This window comes from Capsicum annuum, chromosome 1, assembly GCF_002878395.1.
Source record: "Capsicum annuum cultivar UCD-10X-F1 chromosome 1, UCD10Xv1.1, whole genome shotgun sequence".
Classification (NCBI taxonomy): Eukaryota; Viridiplantae; Streptophyta; class Magnoliopsida; order Solanales; family Solanaceae; genus Capsicum; species Capsicum annuum.
Genome location: NC_061111.1, coordinates 198636450 through 198657147, shown reverse-complemented (window position 1 = coordinate 198657147; position 20698 = coordinate 198636450). Strand labels below are relative to the sequence as shown.

At 33.4% G+C, this 20698-nt stretch overlaps 2 protein-coding genes and 1 pseudogene across 2 annotated transcripts; all 3 read right to left on the bottom strand.

Moving 5' to 3' along the window:
* Positions 1–528: 528 nt before the first annotated feature.
* On the bottom strand, positions 529–6231 carry LOC107848139 (RNA polymerase sigma factor sigB). The gene is made up of 7 exons (XM_016692826.2): positions 5827–6231; positions 3825–4117; positions 2792–3409; positions 1737–1967; positions 1464–1604; positions 1112–1312; positions 529–997 (listed from the first exon to the last, which is right to left on the bottom strand). Exons 1-7 carry the CDS (start codon positions 5912–5914, stop codon positions 719–721), a joined length of 1851 nt encoding a protein of 616 aa, XP_016548312.1. The 5' UTR covers positions 5915–6231; the 3' UTR covers positions 529–718.
* Positions 6232–7612: 1381 nt separating this feature from the next.
* On the bottom strand, positions 7613–11244 carry LOC107846534 (annotated as a pseudogene).
* A 5095-nt stretch (positions 11245–16339) lies between these two features.
* On the bottom strand, positions 16340–20676 carry LOC107848673. Its single transcript, XM_016693444.2, has 7 exons — positions 20111–20676; positions 19166–19338; positions 19036–19088; positions 17877–17997; positions 17616–17738; positions 16773–16932; positions 16340–16647 (listed from the first exon to the last, which is right to left on the bottom strand). Exons 1-7 carry the CDS (start codon positions 20279–20281, stop codon positions 16462–16464), a joined length of 987 nt encoding a protein of 328 aa, XP_016548930.1. The 5' UTR covers positions 20282–20676; the 3' UTR covers positions 16340–16461.
* Positions 20677–20698: the final 22 nt, after the last annotated feature.

Genomic DNA, 20698 nt, shown 5'->3' with positions numbered 1-20698 from the left:
AGCAATACACATTAGACTAATGCATGCATTAACTTTTCAATACTCTCTACGAAACGACCCCTTAAATGATTTGATGTTGTTAATTGTTGTGGCATGCCTTAAAGAGTTTAAACGTCAAAATTGAATATCCGAAATATACAAATCAATTAATCCAAAATCAAAATTTTAAAAATTCAATCCTATCAGAACTTACTTGGATTGGATTTGAATTGTAATTTCTTCAATTTGACCTACGCTAATTCCAACATGCAAGAAAGGATAAAAAAAGGAAATAATTCAATGCACAAAAAATCTCACGTTCATGTAGAATACAGAGAAGAGATGCACCCCAAGGGGTATACTATAGACAAGCTACCCTAATGCAAGTATTAGTAGTTGCTTCCACAGCTTTGAAACTGTGACCTATAAGTTGGAGACAGCGTTAGCATTGCTCCAAGCTCCTAATTCAAGAAAGGTAGTAACATTTTTTAAAAATATTTGAAAGAAACTTTGATCTTTCTAAAACTAAACCTACAACAAATCCAAATGTTAGCATCTTAACTTACAATATCTGATTATCTGAGCCAAAAATTTGTATTATGCACAGAATATCTGCAGAGTTCTAAAGAATAAGAACAGTTAAAGAACCAAAGCTTACCTAAGCCTCAAATTTTTCTTACAACGAAGACTCAAAGACTAGAAGATCAAATCAACTTTCTTGATATATATATAACAGATTTTAAGCAACATATTGCTGCAAAATCTTTGTTCTTTTCTTGCTCTTCAACTTACGGAATGCACAAGACTCTATTTGGCGTATTCTCTCCCGGCTAACGCCCATTAACTCACCAATCTCTTGTAAAGTCTTTGCCCTGCCATCCACTAGTCCAAATCGCCATTTAACAACCTGCTTTTCCCTTGGATTTAAGGTGTTTAATACCTTCTCCAGGTCCTGTCTTATGAACTGCTTGGTCAGTATTTCTTCTGACGTTTCTGCTTCGGGGTCTGCAAGCACTTCCTGGGAAAATCAACACAACTGTTAAAATAATGAAGTATCAAGCCGAACTTTTGCATGACGGGACAGAAAACTGACAGACTAAAATGGAAAAAGAGAGATATGTTAACGACTAACCGAAGGTTTGAGGGTTTCATTGAACCAGATTTTCTGGTCAAGTGATCTTGGAGCTTTAGGAGTTAACATCACAGCAGAAAGTCTCTTCATTGACAACCCTGTTGCTTCAGCTACTTCCTCATCGTTGGGATGTCTACCATTTTCAGTAAACAATCTCTTTCTTGCTTCCTTAACTCTATATGTAGCGTCAACCATGTGAAACTGTAAGCATAAAAATCAAAATGGTAAGAGAAGAAACAGAAGGTCAACAAGACCTATATATAGACACTCTCTCTTTTTAAGTTAGTTCAGGATCAACAATGTTTAATTGGCATATAAAATAAAAATGCCCACGTAAAGTTGGATCACGTACTGGCAACCGAATCATCCTGGACTGATCAGAGAGGGATTTCCTAACAGACTGCTTAATCCACCAGTGAGCATAAGTTGAGAATTTAAAACCTTTCGAAGCATCAAATTTTTCCGCTCCTCTTACAAGGCCCCGGCATCCTTCCTGCATTTAAATTTCCAAAAATGAGATTGATCAGCAGATGATAGTTCAGATGGTTTTGATCCCTCAATAGAAATAGAGTCTTGACTGGAATAGAAGTAGAGTTGAGATAGGATATAATTGCACCATATATACCTGAACCAGATCTTGAAGATTCATCCCTACTCCTTGATAATTTTTGGCAATAGAAATAACGAGCCTCACGTTGCTCTTAATCATTTTATCTTTACAAAGAATGCCATAGTCCAAACGCTTCCTTAGGGTTTTCTGGTCAACTCCGGCTGCAGCAGCCCATTGGGAAAAAGTGGGCTGACCTCCGCAACGCTCTGCAAGCTCCACCTGAAGTTTTTCCAACTTCAACAGGTCCTGTATCATTTGGTGGCTGATAAATTGTCTAAAAATTGAACACAAATAGAAATAAATGATTTGCAAGGAAGTAGGACGCAAAGTCCAGAGCAAAATATAGTACAGATATGACATTTGAAGCCATAAACATTTAATTATCCATTGCACACTTTGTGGTTCATTCTGAAAGCTTTTATCAATTAATGAACACAGGCAAATTTTGGTTACACAAAAAAATATCCTTGAAAAGGATCCGTACAGGATTATTCCATATTATCTCAAAAGCCAAAGCCAAGAATGACTACACATAGGAGGTCAATAAGAGAAAGAAGATTCACAAACTATCCAGGTTCCAGGAAGCTCAATGTACTTAAATCTAGAATTTTTCATAAGAGACGATGTAGCTTCTCAGATTCGTGTTTTACAAGAAGAACGCCAAGCTTTGAACAAAATAATGGAAGGCAAGTCAAGTGAGATAACAGGAGAGCACATTACATCTGTTTGGTGCTACAAACTTCTCACCTATCAAGTAAAAAATACTGAAAATTTCCTTGCTTCAGTAATAATAATTTGATAAACCGGCATGTACTTAGTTTCTATTACAAAGAGCAAAAAATGGAGAGAAGAAAAAAGGAAGTCCACTAATTGTCCAAACCAAAGCAGTTAAAAGAAGAATTAAGAGAATAAAGCATTACATGCATGGAAATCCATTCAAGCCGGAATTCGTATAATAAGCACATGAAAGAATGTTGATGTGGTAAAGGAAAAAGGCAGAGGCAAAGTCTTGTAAGGAAAAAGAACAATAACACCATAGGGTCACATACTTAGGAAAAGCTAAAGCACACCTGTATTCCTCTCGATAACACCTGTTCTTCAGATGCAGTCAGTAGCTTAGAACTACATGTAGCTCCTTTCAAGTAATGCAGTGGATCCGTGTAATCAACATCTTGTACTGAAGCACGCTTCTTTCGACTAGTAGAACCAGACTTCAGAGACACAACATTGGCCGCAGCCCTCTCTACTGCCCTAGCTCTTCTGGCCTTCCGCTCAGTTTGACGGTTCGATTTTACAGCTATGACATTTGACAGCTGTGACTGAAGAATTTTCAGTTCTTCAGGTGATGGCTCCAAGTCATCAGAATCTGTAAGGAAGTCCTCAAATAAACGACTTCCACTCCACTTTATCTCACCTCCCTTTAATTCCGCACCAACATCAACTCTCCTTGTCTCACCAGGTAGAGTCAGATGGACACTCTCAAATGGAGCAATCCTAGCTTCTGATAGAGTACCTCTGCCAACATTATCGAAGTCCTTTAAATTGTTATGGCCGACCAACATTACAGCATCTTGTGCGCCCTTCAATGCAGCCTTTGCCAAAGCAACTGCTTCAGCGGCTGCAGCAGCTACAATAGCTTCCTCACTAGCAAGAGAATTTTCTATAGCTAAAGCAGGTTTACTGTTCGCCTGTAAACATAAAAAGTCAACAATTATACTTGTAACGGCATTTCCATGGCCAAATAAGGTTTACATCAATTAACGGGAAATAGAGTACAATATAGGAGACTGGAACTTGGCAAATGGCACTAAGGTAAATAATACGGTTAGGAAATTGTGATCAAGAGTCCAAGATAACTAAAGCAACGGAAAACCTTTTCACTGACTGTTTTTGTATTCCAACGTCAACCGATTGTTAGATAATGGCCTATTGAAGTTTAAAACTACTTTTGGTCCATATTTCGAGAATGCAAGTACATCTAAATTTTGAAAAAACAAAAACTTAGAACTCAATATTTTCATTGTAGATTGAAGACCTTCTGTCCTTTCAGTTTCTCAAACTTAATGTTTCCATAATTTCTAGGCTATTTATTTAAGTTCTAACCTCTGTATGTGGACCAACTGCCCCAATGTATGTCCATGGCCCATCTGGGGCAACTGAATCTGGGTCATCCTCCAAGGACAACAACTTTAGCTTCTGTATATCAGGTACTGTGTTTGTGGCAGTTGATGGTGGAATCCATGATCTCTCTGCTGCGACTGAATTTGAGAGGATTTCAATAGATGGTAACTGTAGCTTTTCAATGCCAAGTACATTAGATGTTGTTGTTGATGTTACTGCAGATGCACTGGATAGGACGCATTGTGTCCTCAAATGAATATGGTCTCTACCTTTTGCTGCATTTTGGCGAAGGATACAGTAAGAACAACAGAAGTCTCTGTCTATAAGATGAACCATTAAAAACTTTCACTAGTGACTGAAGAAAGCCACAAGATTCTATTAATAAGTTTAACTATTTAGTTACAATTCCTGCTTCTAGGTCCATATGAGTAAAATCAGGAAACGGTAAACTGGCAAGGAGTAACCAGCGGTCAATCACCCAAAGTCAAAGTCGTATCTAGAAAGCCACAATTTTACTAGAGCAAAAGCACCAGATCATAAATCCAAGTTTACAGATTCATATAAGGAATTTCAAAAGAAATACTGAATACTGAAGCGCAAAGCCAATATCTTCCTCAAAATACAATTAGGACAATGGACTTTTCTACTTACATCAGGCTTTTACTTGGAAAACTATATGAAGTTGTCTAGTTAGTGACTTAACCGCCCATTACTGATTCTTCCTCTCTTCCATTCAGTGTGTGTTTGTGAGCGAGCATGGTCTCCTTTGCACATAACTCCTCTACTTTTGAGAACAGAATGAAGTTCATAACAGTCTGAGAATCTAAGTTTTCTAGGGGCATAATGAATATAGTCATCCTTGCAAAACAACATATTTCCATTTTTAAGTCATCAAAACCACAGCATGATGACCTTAAAATGACAACATTAACTACATGAGGAACACGGCTGCCATGCAGTAAGCTACCAAGATTTTCTAATTCTTTATGCTGAAACGACAGGCCATCAAAATACCAATTGCTAAGAAAATCACAATAACTGAAGGACCCTTTCTCCCATCAATAATGTAGGTCACGGTTTCGAGTTGTGGAAACAGCCATTACTGCAAGCATTAAGGTAGACTATCTAGTGTATACATTTCCCCAGGCACTGCTAACAAAGGATGATTTGTGCACCAGCTGCCCCTTTAAGTAGGAAAATATCACTCATAATCAGAGTAACAATTGAATAATGTTTGTCCTGATATAATAATACAATGACCTACCCTATGAATGGTCCTGCTTGACTTCAACGAAAATGGAGGCATTGCATGCAATTAGAACCACTTCCTAATCCATTTCTCTCCTTCATTGAAATATCTTATTCTTCAATTTTACTACCGCTATTGTCTCTTTTACTTCTAGTCAACATTTTTCTTACTTATTTTCCCGGGGGGAAACTAATCTCTTCTTTCTTTGATATCTTTATCATAGTTTTTTATTCTTGTATTTTTTTAAAAAAACTGTTCTGGACAACGCTTTTCTTGAGCGAGGGTCTATAGGAAACAACTTCTCTATCGCACAAGAGGTAGAGGTAAGGTTTATGTACACCCATTCGATTACACTAGGTACGTTGTTGTTGTTGTATATAGTTGTATTGAAACGTCAAGATCCATTTCCTACTTAAAGCATCTGAAATTTCATATAAAGGACAGACGTTTAGCCATACTATTTACACTTGTCTACCAAAATTTGATCTTGTCTTCAACAAACAATCCCCACAACATAGAGGCTACTCCCAAAAAAAAATTAAAAAAAATACTCAATCCCACTTACAAAACTAGCAACTCATGTTCTTCATAAATGCAAGAGAATGAATAGACTATCAAGCAAATTTCACATATCTCATACAGCATTAACACTGAACAAGAACAAAACTTTCCCAATACCCATATCAGTGACAACATAATTCTCAATAAAAGAGATAGAGATAGACAAAGACTTACAAAGGTGGATGGTGTTGTGGTGTTGAATTTTGGCAGAAAGTACAAAAGTATCAGGCAAGCTCTGCAATTGTGGCAATAAATAAGACATCTTTTTTCTACTTTAAATTCATATACAAACATATGGGGGCTCATAAATAAAAATGGAGTTTGATAATTTTTGAAAGATTAATCAGGCAATAAATATGCAAATATTTTCAACATAAATGAGTTGTAACGTTGAGTAAATGGGGTGAAGATAAACCCCAGAAAAGTATTGAGCTTGAAGAAGAAAGAGAAGGGGGGATGTGTTTGTGTTTGACAGAAAGTGATGAAGTAGAAGGATAAGAGAACTTAGCCTCTGGGATTTTGGAACCAGGCCGAGAAAGAGACAACGAATTATTTACTCCCTCTCCTTTTCAACTTTTCTTTTTATTCCATTTCAAAAATAATGACATATTATATTTTAGTAACTTTTTAATTTTAATTTTTCATATATTATATTTAAAATCACAAAATTAAAGAACATTTTAATACATTTGATATATTTTTAATTTAATATCATAAATTTAAAAATCTTATTTATTTTCTTAAATTTCATGTTAAGTCAAATTAAATCTTTCTTTTTTAAAACGAAGGAAGTATATAATTTACATAAATGCAACCTTTTGAGCTACTTCCTCTTTATCCTAATTTCAATTCTTTTTTTTTTTAATTATTAGAAATCAAATCAAATTTTTTCAAATATATTACTAAATTTTATAAGATGTTTCACTTTCTTCTCAATATATCATTTTATACAGATACATTATATTTTTATATTTAAAATTTTAAGTAAAATCAAAAATTTATATAGTTATTTAAAAAAATTAAAATTTCAAATAGTTATGACAAGTTAAGTTGAAGTTGTGATATAATATAACTAATGTAGTACCCGCGCGATGCGCGGATAATATCTTTTTTGAAAAAAAAAAAATCATAAGAATTGATTTATAAAAAAGCTTAACAATGCTTTTAGGTTCCAATGTATTTTCAAAGATGTGTGAAGTCTATAAAGGGAACAATTTAGAAACTTCCCCTCATCCGCATAACATTCTCCAGAAATGTTTACATTATAGCTTTCTAAGAACATTTCCCACCTTGAAGCATAGATGAGTTTGACGTATCCATATGGATTACCACACTATACTACCACTCGAATAAAAATAAAATACACAGTAACTCTAACCTCAGAGAAGTAATTTTGACAGTGTGATCCTTGAGTGTGACATATAGATCTCTTCCATATAGAAAATTGTTAGATGTTTAATACATGAACTGAAGAGCCCTGCATGCAAGTTATCAACAAAAATCATGTCATATAAATAGTATAGTTTAATATTTAGTTCATTTGTTGAAAGCGAATCAAATGCTTTTTTGCAAACTCAGGGATACTACTAATATATTTAGGTGGTCGTAACAGTAAGTTCCCGACATCATGTACAACAACTATGCAGTAAAATATTAAATTCAATGACTGGTACACTCACAGTTGATTCTACTAACAACAAAAGAGCAATCTCCTTTGTACCTCTCTCATACACAATTGAACTTGAGCAATCACCCTTATATACCCTGTCTAACATCAAAAAAGAAAAAGCAAAAAGATATGTGTAGGATAAGTAAATCATTTATAAACTACACTTGAGATACCAATGAAATTATCCAATCAAATATACACGTGGTTCCGCGGCTAAACCATGAACATGTTGAATAAAGCTAAATCATTCATGATCACAACACTTGAATCCTGAAACCTCTAAATAACGTGTCAAATCAAATTACGAAAAACTTCAATGTACACTACATTTCTAGCTTCATTTGTTATTTTTCCATCATCATCATAAACTAAAATCTTTAATCCTTTCCTACTTGTCACGCGTGAAAGAGCAACATACAACTGCCCATGCGTAAATACTGATTTCTTCAAAAATAATTCCACATGAGATAGTGACTGGCCTTGACTTTTATTGATTGTCATTGCAAAAGAAACAATAATTGGAAATTGTCGTCGCTGAAACTTAAAAGGTATTCTCGCATCGAACGAAGTCAACGTCATTCTTGGGATGAACACCTTTTCTCCTGCCATATTACCTGATAAAACCTCGGCTTTAATAACTCAATTTTCAAGCCTTGTGATGATCAATCTTGTACCATTACATAATCCTGATGACTGGTCGATATTTCTCAATAACATCACAGGAACACCTATCTTTAGAGTAATAGAGTGATTTGGAATTCCAGAACATTTAATACTATTTAGGAATTCTGGTGTATGCACTTAGTCCAAAACTGTAAAAGCATGATCAGCGTATCAGAACTCAAATAGATTTTCTCCAGATTATAATTGAGTGAAATCATGTATTCATCGACAGATTCCACCATATCGAGAGTTGGAGCAAGAATTACTCTTTGTTGGAGGTAATCAATGTAATTAGAATGACTGAGGAAGTCAGGATAAGTACTTTCTACGATTGCAGATATTGGATCATCATAATTATGTATGAGAATATCATCAGGTGTTCTAACCTTTTCGATGCCATCAACAGAACTTCCAATTCTTCCATCACCAATCGCCAAAATCCAATTTGAAAATTCTTTTGACTCTTCTAAATGTGACCCTAACTGATTTCCTTACAATCTCATATTCCTTGTCAATTTCAAGACTTCACAGTGGGGCCACAAAAAAGAAGAGTTCAAAGTAGCATTAACAATATCTTGTCAAGTATCTTTTGTAATAACAGGAAAAATTTGCCTGAAGTCACCGCCAAGAATAACTGTTTTACCTCCAAATGGTCGATCCAAATTTAAAGTGTTTTCACATCTAAGAATATCTTGAAAAGTTTTATCAAGAGCTTCAAAACAGTATTTATGCATCATTGGCGCCTCATCCCAGATAATCAACTTCGTCTTGATGATCAATTTTGCAAGTGGACTGCCTTGCTTTATATTACATGTAGCATCTTCACTTGGATTGAGGGGACTTGTAAATCTTGAATGAGCAGTTCGACCTCCTAGTAACAATAGAGATGCAATCCCACTTGATGCAACAGTTAGTACAATATCTCTTCTAGATCGTAAATCAGAAGATAAAGTCTTCCAAATAAATGTCTTTCCAGTTCCCCTATAACCATATAAGAAGAACAATCCACCTTTGTCTTCATCCACTGCTGTCATAATTTTCTCATAAACGGATTTTTATTTTGTTGTCAAGTTTAGTAATAGACGTCGATGTTCATCCAACAAAGAGCGGTTGTTATACCGCAATTCATCATTGACTAATCTGTTGCTATTGTCAACTTCTTCCTCATTGTAAAGAGGTCTTGGCATTGTTGGAAAATCTTGAAAACTTCTTCCACAACCTTTCAAGCTTTTTTTCAACTTTTGTAAACATCAATTTTTTACTTCATCATCGCATAACTCTGCATCTGAAAAAAATAATATAAAGATTTAAATTACATGATTATACTAAAAAAATATCTAATTTAATGATGTTGATAGAATTTTATTTGATTTCTTTGTTAAAGGGATATCTTGAAATAGTGCTTTTCAAATTTGATTTGTCGATGTTGAGAAAATATTTCAACCCAATAATATTATTTTATATACTAATATAAAGCTCTTAGTTCAATGGACAAAAAGAAAAAAGTTTTGAAATAGTGAAGGTGATGTCCTACACTATTCATGGATGGTATTGTGAAATATTGCGTAATTAAGGAACACAAATTACGAAAAATGAATTGGATTGTAAAATAAAGGGGAGGGGGTGAATAACGTAATTAGGAGTAATTATATTATATATCCCTTTGAAGATCAATCAATGAATAAGAGAATATCTTAATATTCTATATTTATAATAGGAATCAGTCTTACTTTACCATAGTATTGATCAAATATTTATTTATCTTATTTATTAAATGCTAATTGTGGTTAACTGTAAGAACAATTAGTAGCACTTACCATACACAAATTACGTATTAGTCAATAATGTTGACATAATTTAGTTTAACAAAGTATTGTTTATAATCAACTTGATTTACTTACCATTATTAGCTGTAAAACCTAACTATATTTTACAATTATTTTATATTTATATTTTGTTTAAAAAATATTACCATCTTGTCTTGTGGAATCTAAATTTTTGAATGGTAATAAATAAATATTGCGTATTTTAGGAACAAAATTGCGGAAAATGAATTGAATTATAAAATAAGGGGAGAAAATTACGTAATTAGGAGTAATTATATGATGTATCATTTTCAAGACTCATCACTCAATAAGAGAATAGCTTAATATCTATATTATTAATAGGATTCAATCTTAGTTTAGTTTTACGTAGATATATGAAATATTATAAAATAAAATTTAATAGTGCTCATTCCATGACAATAAATGTAAGAAATGATATTAAATATTTAAATAATCAATAAAATAGTTTTCATCTAATAGAAATCAATCTTAATGGGTTTTTACCATAATATGAAAATAGAAATGATTTTAATAGTTTATTGTTAAAAATGATAGTTAATCAATGTTAACTGTTTTTTACTACAATATAAAAAACGAAATGATTTTAATAGTTTATTATAAAAAAATGATAGTTTTTTTATTGAAACAATGATATTTTTTTGTTGTAAATAATGATATTTTTTTGTTGTCTTAATTTAAGGAGGGTAGTTCTTAAGACGCCACTTGACATAAATTAATGCTAGACTATCCTCCTTTATTATATGTATAGATATGAAAAAAGAAATAATTTTAATAGTTTACTGTAAAAAAATGATAATTTTTTATTAAAACAATGATATTTTTTTGTTGTAAATAATGATATTTTTTTGTTGTCTTAATTTAAGGAGGGTAGTTCTTAAGATGCCACTTGACATAAATTAAGGCTAGACTATCCTCCTTTATTATATATATAGATAGATTCTTTTATTTTTTTGGATAAATTACATAAATTCTCAAACATTAGGATTATTAATACATAAACTCATACCACTTAAAGAATTTAAAAAAATTACAGAAATTAAAAATTGCTCTTAATACATATTTAATATAACTTTACCATTGTAGTTTAAAATTACGGAATTTCATCTTTCAAAATTTCCTCCCCAAGAATTTCGATGATCTCTCTCTCACAATAGTATTTTTTTTTTTAATACCATAACTATTCTGCAATACCATTAATGATGACCAAATTGAATTGAACCATTTATACTCCATCCACTGATACCATGGACAAATTTTGAATTTTTGAGAGGAAATTTAATTCCACCTCACTCACACTTCACCATTAATTTTCTTCACTAATTGTTGCATAGATCCACAACCCTCGTCAGATAATCACCAATTCTGATCACCACACTCAATGTAACTAACAATCTGCCGACTACCTTTCACCATTAATCCATCAATGTTTTATCTATTTTGAATCTTTTTCAACACTTTAAGTCAACACCTATTAGGAGAAAAGGAGAAATTTAAAAATGTTGTTGGATTTTCAATTATAACGACAAAGACAATAATGGTGATGGAGTTGTTGCTGGTGTATTTGATTGTTTTTTAATGAAGGTCGAGAGAGTTAATCAGTAGTGGTGAAGATGTAAAAGAAGATCAATTCATTAAAATAAATTTCATACATACAAATGTATCACTATGCATGTATAAAAAGAATGTATTTTTTGTTTATGATACATATGAATGTACTTGCATGCTAATGTATCATAATCTAATAATTCATATATAATATGAAGTTTAGTATCAATGAAATATGAGAATGTATCTCTATGCATATGTATCATAGTGGAAAAGAATATAATTATTTTTGTTCATAATACATGTGAATATACTTGCATGTCAATGTATCATAGTCTACTAGCTCCTTGAATGCTATGTAGATATACATCTATCTTTTCAATGAATGATATGTAATATTCTCATTCATTGTATTTGAAAAATCTTGTCTATGGATAAATATTGCTACAATATATATCATACGTACATATCAGATAAAATACCACATAAACATGTATTAGATGTATGTCATGATAATTATACCTTATTCTAACATAAACATATATTACAAAATATGTAGTTGAAACCTTTTCAATATAGCTTTTGATTTTTTTCATATATATCAGAAATATGTATAAAAAAATCCTCTAAGGCATATGTATCAAACATAGATAATAGTTTTTTTTTTTTTTTAAGATAATAGTTAAATCTAAAATTCATTCACATGGAAATTTGAAACCTTTAGAAGATGTTTTTGATAACTTTTTCAAATGTATCAAAATATATTCGCGACATATTTCAACATATTTCATCAGACATCTTATAAAATACTTCTGATATGTATCATGCATATAATATAACTTCTAATACATATATTTAATTCTTTAAACAAAAAACTCATCAATTTTTTTTTATCAATTACATTACTCATCTTTTGATACATTTTTTAGATTTGACCGTCTCCGAACAAAACGGAGGAAACAAACACCAAATGCACAATCCAATACCAAGCCGGCCACCCCAATATCAACGCCACACTGACCTCCCAAAGTGATGCCAGCCAGAAAATATCAAATTCACTACCCAACACAGTTTTAGTGAAATTAAAATCATTAATTATTTCGGCAAAATTTAATCACCCAACAATCATCATTTCGACAAAATTTAAATTGTCAATATTATTGTTCTTTTAAATTCAATTATCAGAAAAATTAAAATTTTGGATAAAAAAAATAAAGATTAGTAGAGATGGAAGAATTTGAGCCAAATTCTAGTTCATTGAATCACAAGTTGACTTGAATGACGTTTGCAGTAGATGAAGGATGAAGATAAGTGATTGAAACTTAAAATTGGAGAGAAGTTACCGATTTTATTTGGGGTGAAAATTTTAAAAAATAAAATGGAGAGATTTGAGTCTGAAAATTCGATTGTTGTGTTGTTTTGGGAGAAAGTTAATATGTATCAAAGGTAAATATCCAAAAAGTGGTACATTATGAAATATTTTAAAAGATATGATTTTTTTTTAAAATAATGATCCATAACTTTAATTATTTGTGTAATTTTTTTTGGGAGAATACTCACAAAAATATCTGAAATTTGACCGGATTATCAGTTGAGCATGGGGTCCTATTACCCCCCAGACTTTTTTTTCGTATTTTAATGGCATATATCTGCCACTTGGCCCATTGCGTGTTAGTCACGCGCATTGAGCGCATGAAAAGTGTTAAAAACGTTATAAACTCTTTTTTTTGCCAATCAACCCCTTAATTTTATAATTGTTTAAAGTTTTATATTTTTTTATTTATTTTTTCATTCTTTTTCTTCTCTCTTCTTTCTTTTCTTCAACAATGGTTGCTCCATTGTTGAATTGAAATTAAATTCTTGAAGATTCCGTTTTAGTTTCCTTTCTGAAAGATTAATGGAACTCGCTAATTGAAACTCAATGGAAGATTCAGAACAGAAAACTCGGAAATTGAATCTTTCGAGTTTCATTAATGGAACTCGAAAATTCAATTTCTGTTAATGGAAATTGAATCTTTCGAGTTTCATTAACAGAAAATTGAATAGCTTTATACATGTACAATCTGTATTTTTGTCTTCATACATGAAATTAAAATTTTCGAATCTTTCGAGTTCCATTAATGGAAATTGAATCTTCCATTGAGTTTTCAATTAGGGAGTTTCATTCAATTAGCGAGTTTCATTGAATCTTCCATTAATGGAACTCGCTAATTGAATCTTCCGAGTTTCAATGGAAAATTAATGAAAAATTCCATTCAATTATTTGAAAAAACTTTCTTCATAAACTCAATGGAATTCAAAGTTTGAAAATGAAAATTGAATTTGAAAATTTTGGAGTGATAAGAATGGACTTGGAATTTGAAAGTGAATCATTTGGAATATTTAATATGGTTGTAATGGTGAAAAAAATATTGAAAAGTGATAAAATGGAGAAGAAACATTGCGTGTACCACACTTTCCACCGTAAAAACTGGGTATAACATTTTTGGGGGGATTAATTCCACTTTAAAACAGTCCGGGGGAGGGGGGAATTAATTCCACTTTAAAACAGTCCGGGGGGAGGGGGGGAATTAATTCCAATTTAAAAAGTATAGGGGGTAATAGGACCCCCACAAAGTTCAATATGCTCCACTAGAAATTTGGTTAAAGTTCAGGTATTTTCGTGGGTATTATCCTTTTTTTTCTTTTAAAAAAATACAAAATAGATCCTCTCTTTATCGGGGCTTTCTTGTCGTCCCTCAATTGTAATACACAAAAACCCATATAGAGCCAAAATTCAAGAGAACATATATTCGCAGTTCAACCGGATTGTGCTTAGTGTCCATCGAAGTGTTTGATCTTAAATTTTTGTTCGTTAAATATTTGGTCTTGAACTTTTGTCCCTCAAACTTATAGTGAATTGAACAAATCCACTGTCTCAAAATATCCCGAATGTCTAGTTTGTGGACAAAAAGTAGACTTATGTTCGATGAGCAACATAACTAAGTTCTAACTTTTGCCTATAGAGCAGAACTTCTGGTCAATTAAACAGGTTCATCGTCTTAAAATTTCCTGAATATTTGCCTTATAGGAGAAAATTAGAACATTTATCTTACGGGCAACATACATGAGTTCTAACTTTCATCCGTAGGATATAAATTTTGGTCAAATATAAAGGTTCATTGTCTTGAAATATCCTGAACATCTACTTTATGAGTAAAAGTTAAGACACCTGCCTTAAAAACAAAATTTATTTAAAGCGGGGTCAAAAGATCAAGACCACTCTTTATGAAAGCCATTTCTGTAACACGTTTCTTATGAGGGACAAATATCACGATCAACCCATTTGGAGCCATTTATGAACTTAACCCTAAGTTTTCTATATTCAAGTATAAATATACATACATATACAAAATCAATGTATAGGTTTTGTATGTTCGGACTAGTGCCTTTAATTAAGCTTGGGACCCGGGCCAAAACTGAAAGAAGCTCAAGAATTTTACAGTTATAATTTAAATATTTAGGAAATATTACATGGCATAAGAAACATAAACCCATAATTACCTTATATTGTCAATTTTTACAATAATTACCATCTATAGTTATTTATAACTAAATTTAACCATATCCCCCCTCCCCCCAATTTCTCCTTCTCTCACTCTCTCTTACAATAATAATATCAACTCTCTTATTTTATTTTTTGAAAAATATAATTCATACAAAATGTTATTAATTGTGTATCACGTTTCAATTGTATATTCGTATTATCGTATATGCATTAGTTGTATATTAATTCAGTATTTGTATATGCTTCAATTAATATTTGTATATGTATTAGTTGTATGTTAATTCAATATTCATAAATGTTTCAATTGTATTCATATATGTACCAGTTAATTCAAATGCATATGTGAATGTATTTTTGTATATGTTTATCCACTCCCTTTTTTTAAATGTATATGTGAATGTAATTTGTATATAATCGTAGTGTATACTGAAATAGGAAATATTGTATAAATGTATTATCGATTTGTATATTATCATAGTGTATATTGAATAACTTTGAATCTGTATATACATTTTGCAGAATGTATATTGAATATACTATTTATACAAATATACAAGTTTTTGGAAATGTAAACAAAAAAAAGAAAGAAAGAGAGAGAGAAGGAGGAGAGTGGCAAGAGAGAGGGAAAGATTTAAGGCATATCTATATTTTGTAATTATGCAAAGTTTAACGACGGTCTTGTAACTATGGACTAATCTATCTGTGATGTTTTGCCTCTTGTCACAGAGGTCAATTAGTGGAGTATAATTTTCGAAAGTACCTATGGGCTTCAACAATCAACATGCCATGTCAATTCTTGGAATAGATGAGTTTTAAGCCTACTAGGAACAAATGTAAACAGGTTGCAAAACAGAACATATGCTGCACTTTGTCATGCCTCCAATTGATTTTATGCCGACTGGTTCCGATCATATATTGTCAGCCTTTCCTCTTGGCTAGATTGCAAAGTAGAGACTAATCCACACTCTATAACTGGGACGATCTGGATGATCTTCTTGACTTAGTTGCATTTAACAAGTGGGGTGCTACTGCACTCTCACATTCCATTTTGGTCCTTTGGATTATGTGTTGTTAAAGCATACAAAATGCTTTTATACTGCTCATTGCCCAATAAATAGCTTAGCAGTCCAGACTCGGACAACATGATATGTTGCATAATTAGTGAAGGAAGGTGATCTTTTAGCTTTGTTTCTATTTTTCATTCTAGTTATTTTCACTTGCTGGTTAGGACTCCAAGAAGTTCAAGCTAGAAAATAAGCAAGAGACTCATTTTCCAGCTTTATTACTATTTTTTACTTGTATACAGTACGCGTAGATGCCGTTGGATCATGCAAACCACGATAAAATCTGGAAGTCGACAGTCCTTAAATCCTATTCCTGATTAAGAACGAGAGGAAAAATCGAAAGCATAGGGGATCTAATAATACTCATGTAGATTTCATTAATTGGCTCAGCTGTGACATTTTTATGAAGAATGTCCTACATTTGCCACAAAGAATAAGGCAAATTTGCCTAATATTTACCATGGAACTATACAGTCAGACAAGCAGGTGCCGTATCCAGTGTTCGACAACAGCAGAAGAACCATACCATGGTCTTGTAGCATCATCAGAACCTACAGGTGAATGGTACACTCCTTCCAAAGTGACATTCAGTGCGCCTTTCAGATGAGCTGAAACTACTGGCACAACTCCGTCACCCCAGACATCTGCCTGGCCACAAACCTGGTAAAGTTTGAGATGGAAAGAGTAGTTAGGTAATACATATGTGCTCATGGATAACTCAACGTAAAACAAATAAAGATTGGTAATTTGAGCATTATTTCACTCAAGAGCACTTGTGTATAAACCTGCTTGTAGCCTTGACCAACAAACCGTGTACGAAAAGTGGATCCTGTTAGAGTCTCTGCATTTGGGTTGGTTACTGCAGCAACCTCTGACGTTGGCTGTTCAACACCTCCCATGACAGATGTTGAACTTGAATCAAAGAAACGAGACCCTTGAATATACCTAAACAAGTGAAATCCGTTCGGTTTTATTCAGCAGGCTTAAGGTAAGAAATATTTTCTAATCCTGCAAAAGGTGATTTTTTGTCATTTGTCTAAACCTTGATGGGCATAGGCAACAAAAAGTTTTAGATAGTTTTAGATTGTACTGAATTATAAGCGACCATGTTACCTAAATCTTAGGTGCAGTCTGTATGCTAATACTCACAGGAAGCAATCCTTAAACAAGTGAGCACTTATTCCCACAGGTGTTTGGTGTTTCATTGCTATTTGTTAAAATGCAAGTACAACTATCTGAAAAATGTAAATATTGCTTCATTGTCTAGTGTTGTGAGCTGACACTCTTTGCAGATTATGAATAAAAGTACAGACTCAATTAAGGAACTTGTTTTCCTAGGTAAGATGTTCTCCAAAACATTTTAACCAACCAAACACGGGAAAATTGGAAAACATTTTCTGGAAAATAGAAAGACTACCTAGATCGGGTAGGGTCTAGGTACAACAACATAGCTGGTGTAATCCCACTAGAGGGATTTGGGGAAGGTAGATTTTACGCAGTCTGACCCCTACCTTGTGAAGATAGAGAGACTACCTAGATCGAGTATGTGTCATCGCAGTGAAAACAGCATTCACAAGAAGCACTAGAAACCGAGCACATGAATAAAGCACCAAAAGTTTGACATTTACCTCCCTGCTATACATACATATCTAAGTTCTGGAGAATAGACAGCTTTTGCGCAATTCTTTTCAACGTAATTCAACAGGCCTCTTGTTTGATCAATTACTCCTGGCAAACCTTTAGGTGGTGGCCTAATGAAACCAAATATCAATGTTAGGCTTATACAAATCAATTACCCTAAGAAATTCAACCTATTAAATGTAGTAAATATAGTTGCATAGAAACAAGGTGACTATAGCTATACGATATATGAACAAATCTATACATACAGGTGGGGGCTTCCTAGAGTCAGTAACAAGGAAATATCTGAGGAGCCAAATTCCTGCATATAGACACGTGCGAGCCATCCTCCAGCTGAATGCCCAATAAAAGATAAAGTTCCACTCCCACCTACAACAAATGTGGCCTGATTATGGGACTGCAACATGTCCTGTTAAGTAAAGAGGACTGTGTAGGTCAATCAAGGTTAAAGGTCATATTTAAAGAATCTGTAAAAGAAAGCACCAACATTTGATTGTAGCTGTCAGAAGTGCTAAGACAACAAATTGCAATCCTAGGAAAAAGAAGTAAAGAAAAAGAAGGATGTCGCAATCTGGTTAACTATAGTCGAGCATATGTTTTGGGACTTGCGGATAACTGGAATGAGCAGGTAGGACTCCAACCATAAATTTTGGTCAGAAAACTGAAATGAGCAGGTAGGACTTACGGATAACGGAGAATAATGGCTTGTGTTCAATGTCAAAACAAATTCAGGCAAAGTTGAGGACTCCAACCATAAATTTTGGTCAGATCATAATCAAATGGGAGAGCATTAGAAATTGGATCCATTTTGATGCAGTAAGGCCAGATGAAGAAGATAGGCACCAACTAAAATAAAGGGTGTAATGATGAGGACTTCTTCTTCTTCTTCTTCTTTTTTATGTCAAAGTTATGATCAAGTTGGAGAATATTTCTATCGAGACAAACGGGACTGCTAGAATACATATCATGTTTAGCCGTGATGTATTAAGAGTTGTACTATATACTACATCAATAAAATAACAAGACTATTACCTGTCTACTACAAAGACTAAGTTTTGAATATTAAGTGCAGTTACTAATCCACCATATAGGAAGAGACTGTCAAATGACTTATTGTGAGTTGTGACCATATCCCCATGTTATTTAGACTGTGAAATGTGCAGCCTAACAAGCAGGGAAGACAAGGAATTAAAGATTTACTTGGAGTTGCGCATGATGCTCAGAACACTTTGCAAACCAGAAAGGATTGTGGAGCCATGGAAATAGACAAGGAAAAGAACAGAAAGAAAGAACCAGCAGAAACTTCTGTGTGTTTGTGTGCGTGAGAGAGAGAGAGAGAGAGCACAATAGTGAAACATATTAAAAGAATATTCTAGGATTAATGATAGGTAAGTGTAATTAGAGAACCTTGAGCTAGTTCTTTTGCTTCACTGACTGCATCTTCAATTCTCTTGAGGTACCTGGCCAAAATATTTTCTTAATGGATAAGAATACGGCTTGATAGATGCTAAGCATAACAATTGTTAAGGATTGTTACCAGTCAAGCACTGGTCGAGGACGGAGAGTGCCAGTCCAGTAATTTGTGTCCAATAAACCAGCAGCATTCCTCAGCCAATCAATTCTTGAAACTTTTGCTATTGCTGTTGGTACTTCATAGCCTTTCAGTATGAGAGCCAGCTTCTCATAGTCATTTGTATTGTTCCCCAAACCCTGAAGAAATTAAACCGTTTCCACAAAATCAATCTATTCCGCTTCTACAGTTCAGAAATCTAAATGACAAGTGCTGAAATATTGAAATTTCAGACCCTGCCAACCCCTCTAAAAAGGACCACAAGGCTCATATCTTAGGAGCTAAATGAAAAAACTTTCCCTTTCATATTTGCACTACAACAATAAGTAATATCGAGTCTCAATCCCAAGGAAGTTGGCGTTGGCAATATGAATCCGACTATGAAACTCCATTTGAACTAAACGAAATTCATAATTTAATCTTAAAAATTAAGTACTACATAGTGTTAGAGTGGGTAAAAGTCCCACGTTAGTTGGGGAATGGACTATTGATTTGCTTATATGAACTTGGGCAATCCTCACCTTTAGAGCTAGTTTTTGAGGTTGAGTTAGACCCAAGGTTCATTCTTGACATGGTATTAGAGCCAGGTCCATTCCCGTTTTTGGGCTCCCGGTCCACGCGCCAGTGCTAGTAGGGCCAGGGTGTGAGGGGTTGTTAGAGTGGGTATAAAAGTTCCACATTGGTTGGGGAATGGACCAGTGATTTGCTTATATGGACTTGATTGGGAAATGTACTAGTGGTTTACTTATATGAACTTGGGTAATCCTCACGGCCCAAGGTCCATTCTTGACACATAGTGGTAGACCAATGTTTACTTAAAAGCTGAAGTTGCTATAACTATAGAACTCAATTTTCAAGAAACTGAGATAGTGTCAACAACTGAGCAAGCCCAATGAAGAAGGAAATGCAAACCGGAAGAATAACAGCAGGGCGAATAGTGGTTGGACTACTTGTTGTTGTCAGGGACGATGGCAAATCAACTTGAGAAGAGTTGACATAGCAGCAACTGCAGCGCCTTGGAATATTAGTTTTGTATGGTGAAATAATGGTGCATGGTGACAACCATGCTAGGCTCATAGCCATTTTCCCCAGTTGCCTTGCTTTCAGCCCACAAACTATTACTCACTATTCTACTACTACTTTATTTCTGGAGTTCTGTGGTGCTCATATTCCCACCACACTTTCTTGCTTCAAAATTGATATCTCTCTCATAAACTACCTTTTACTATAAACTTTTTGTGTTCCCTGAAAAGGACACCATCAAGTCAAAACTGATATCCCAATTAACTTACAAGTTACATCAAACATATTTAACTCCCCGTATAATTGTATAATCTGAGTTTGAACTTTGCGTTCCACTAAAAATGACATTATCAAGATAGATGGTATATATGTGTGATTTGCAACAACATATACTGTTGTTCACTGTCCGCCTAATTTATCTAAAATTTATCGATTTTAGAAAGATTATTATCTTAGTAACAGTAAATCTCAATATAT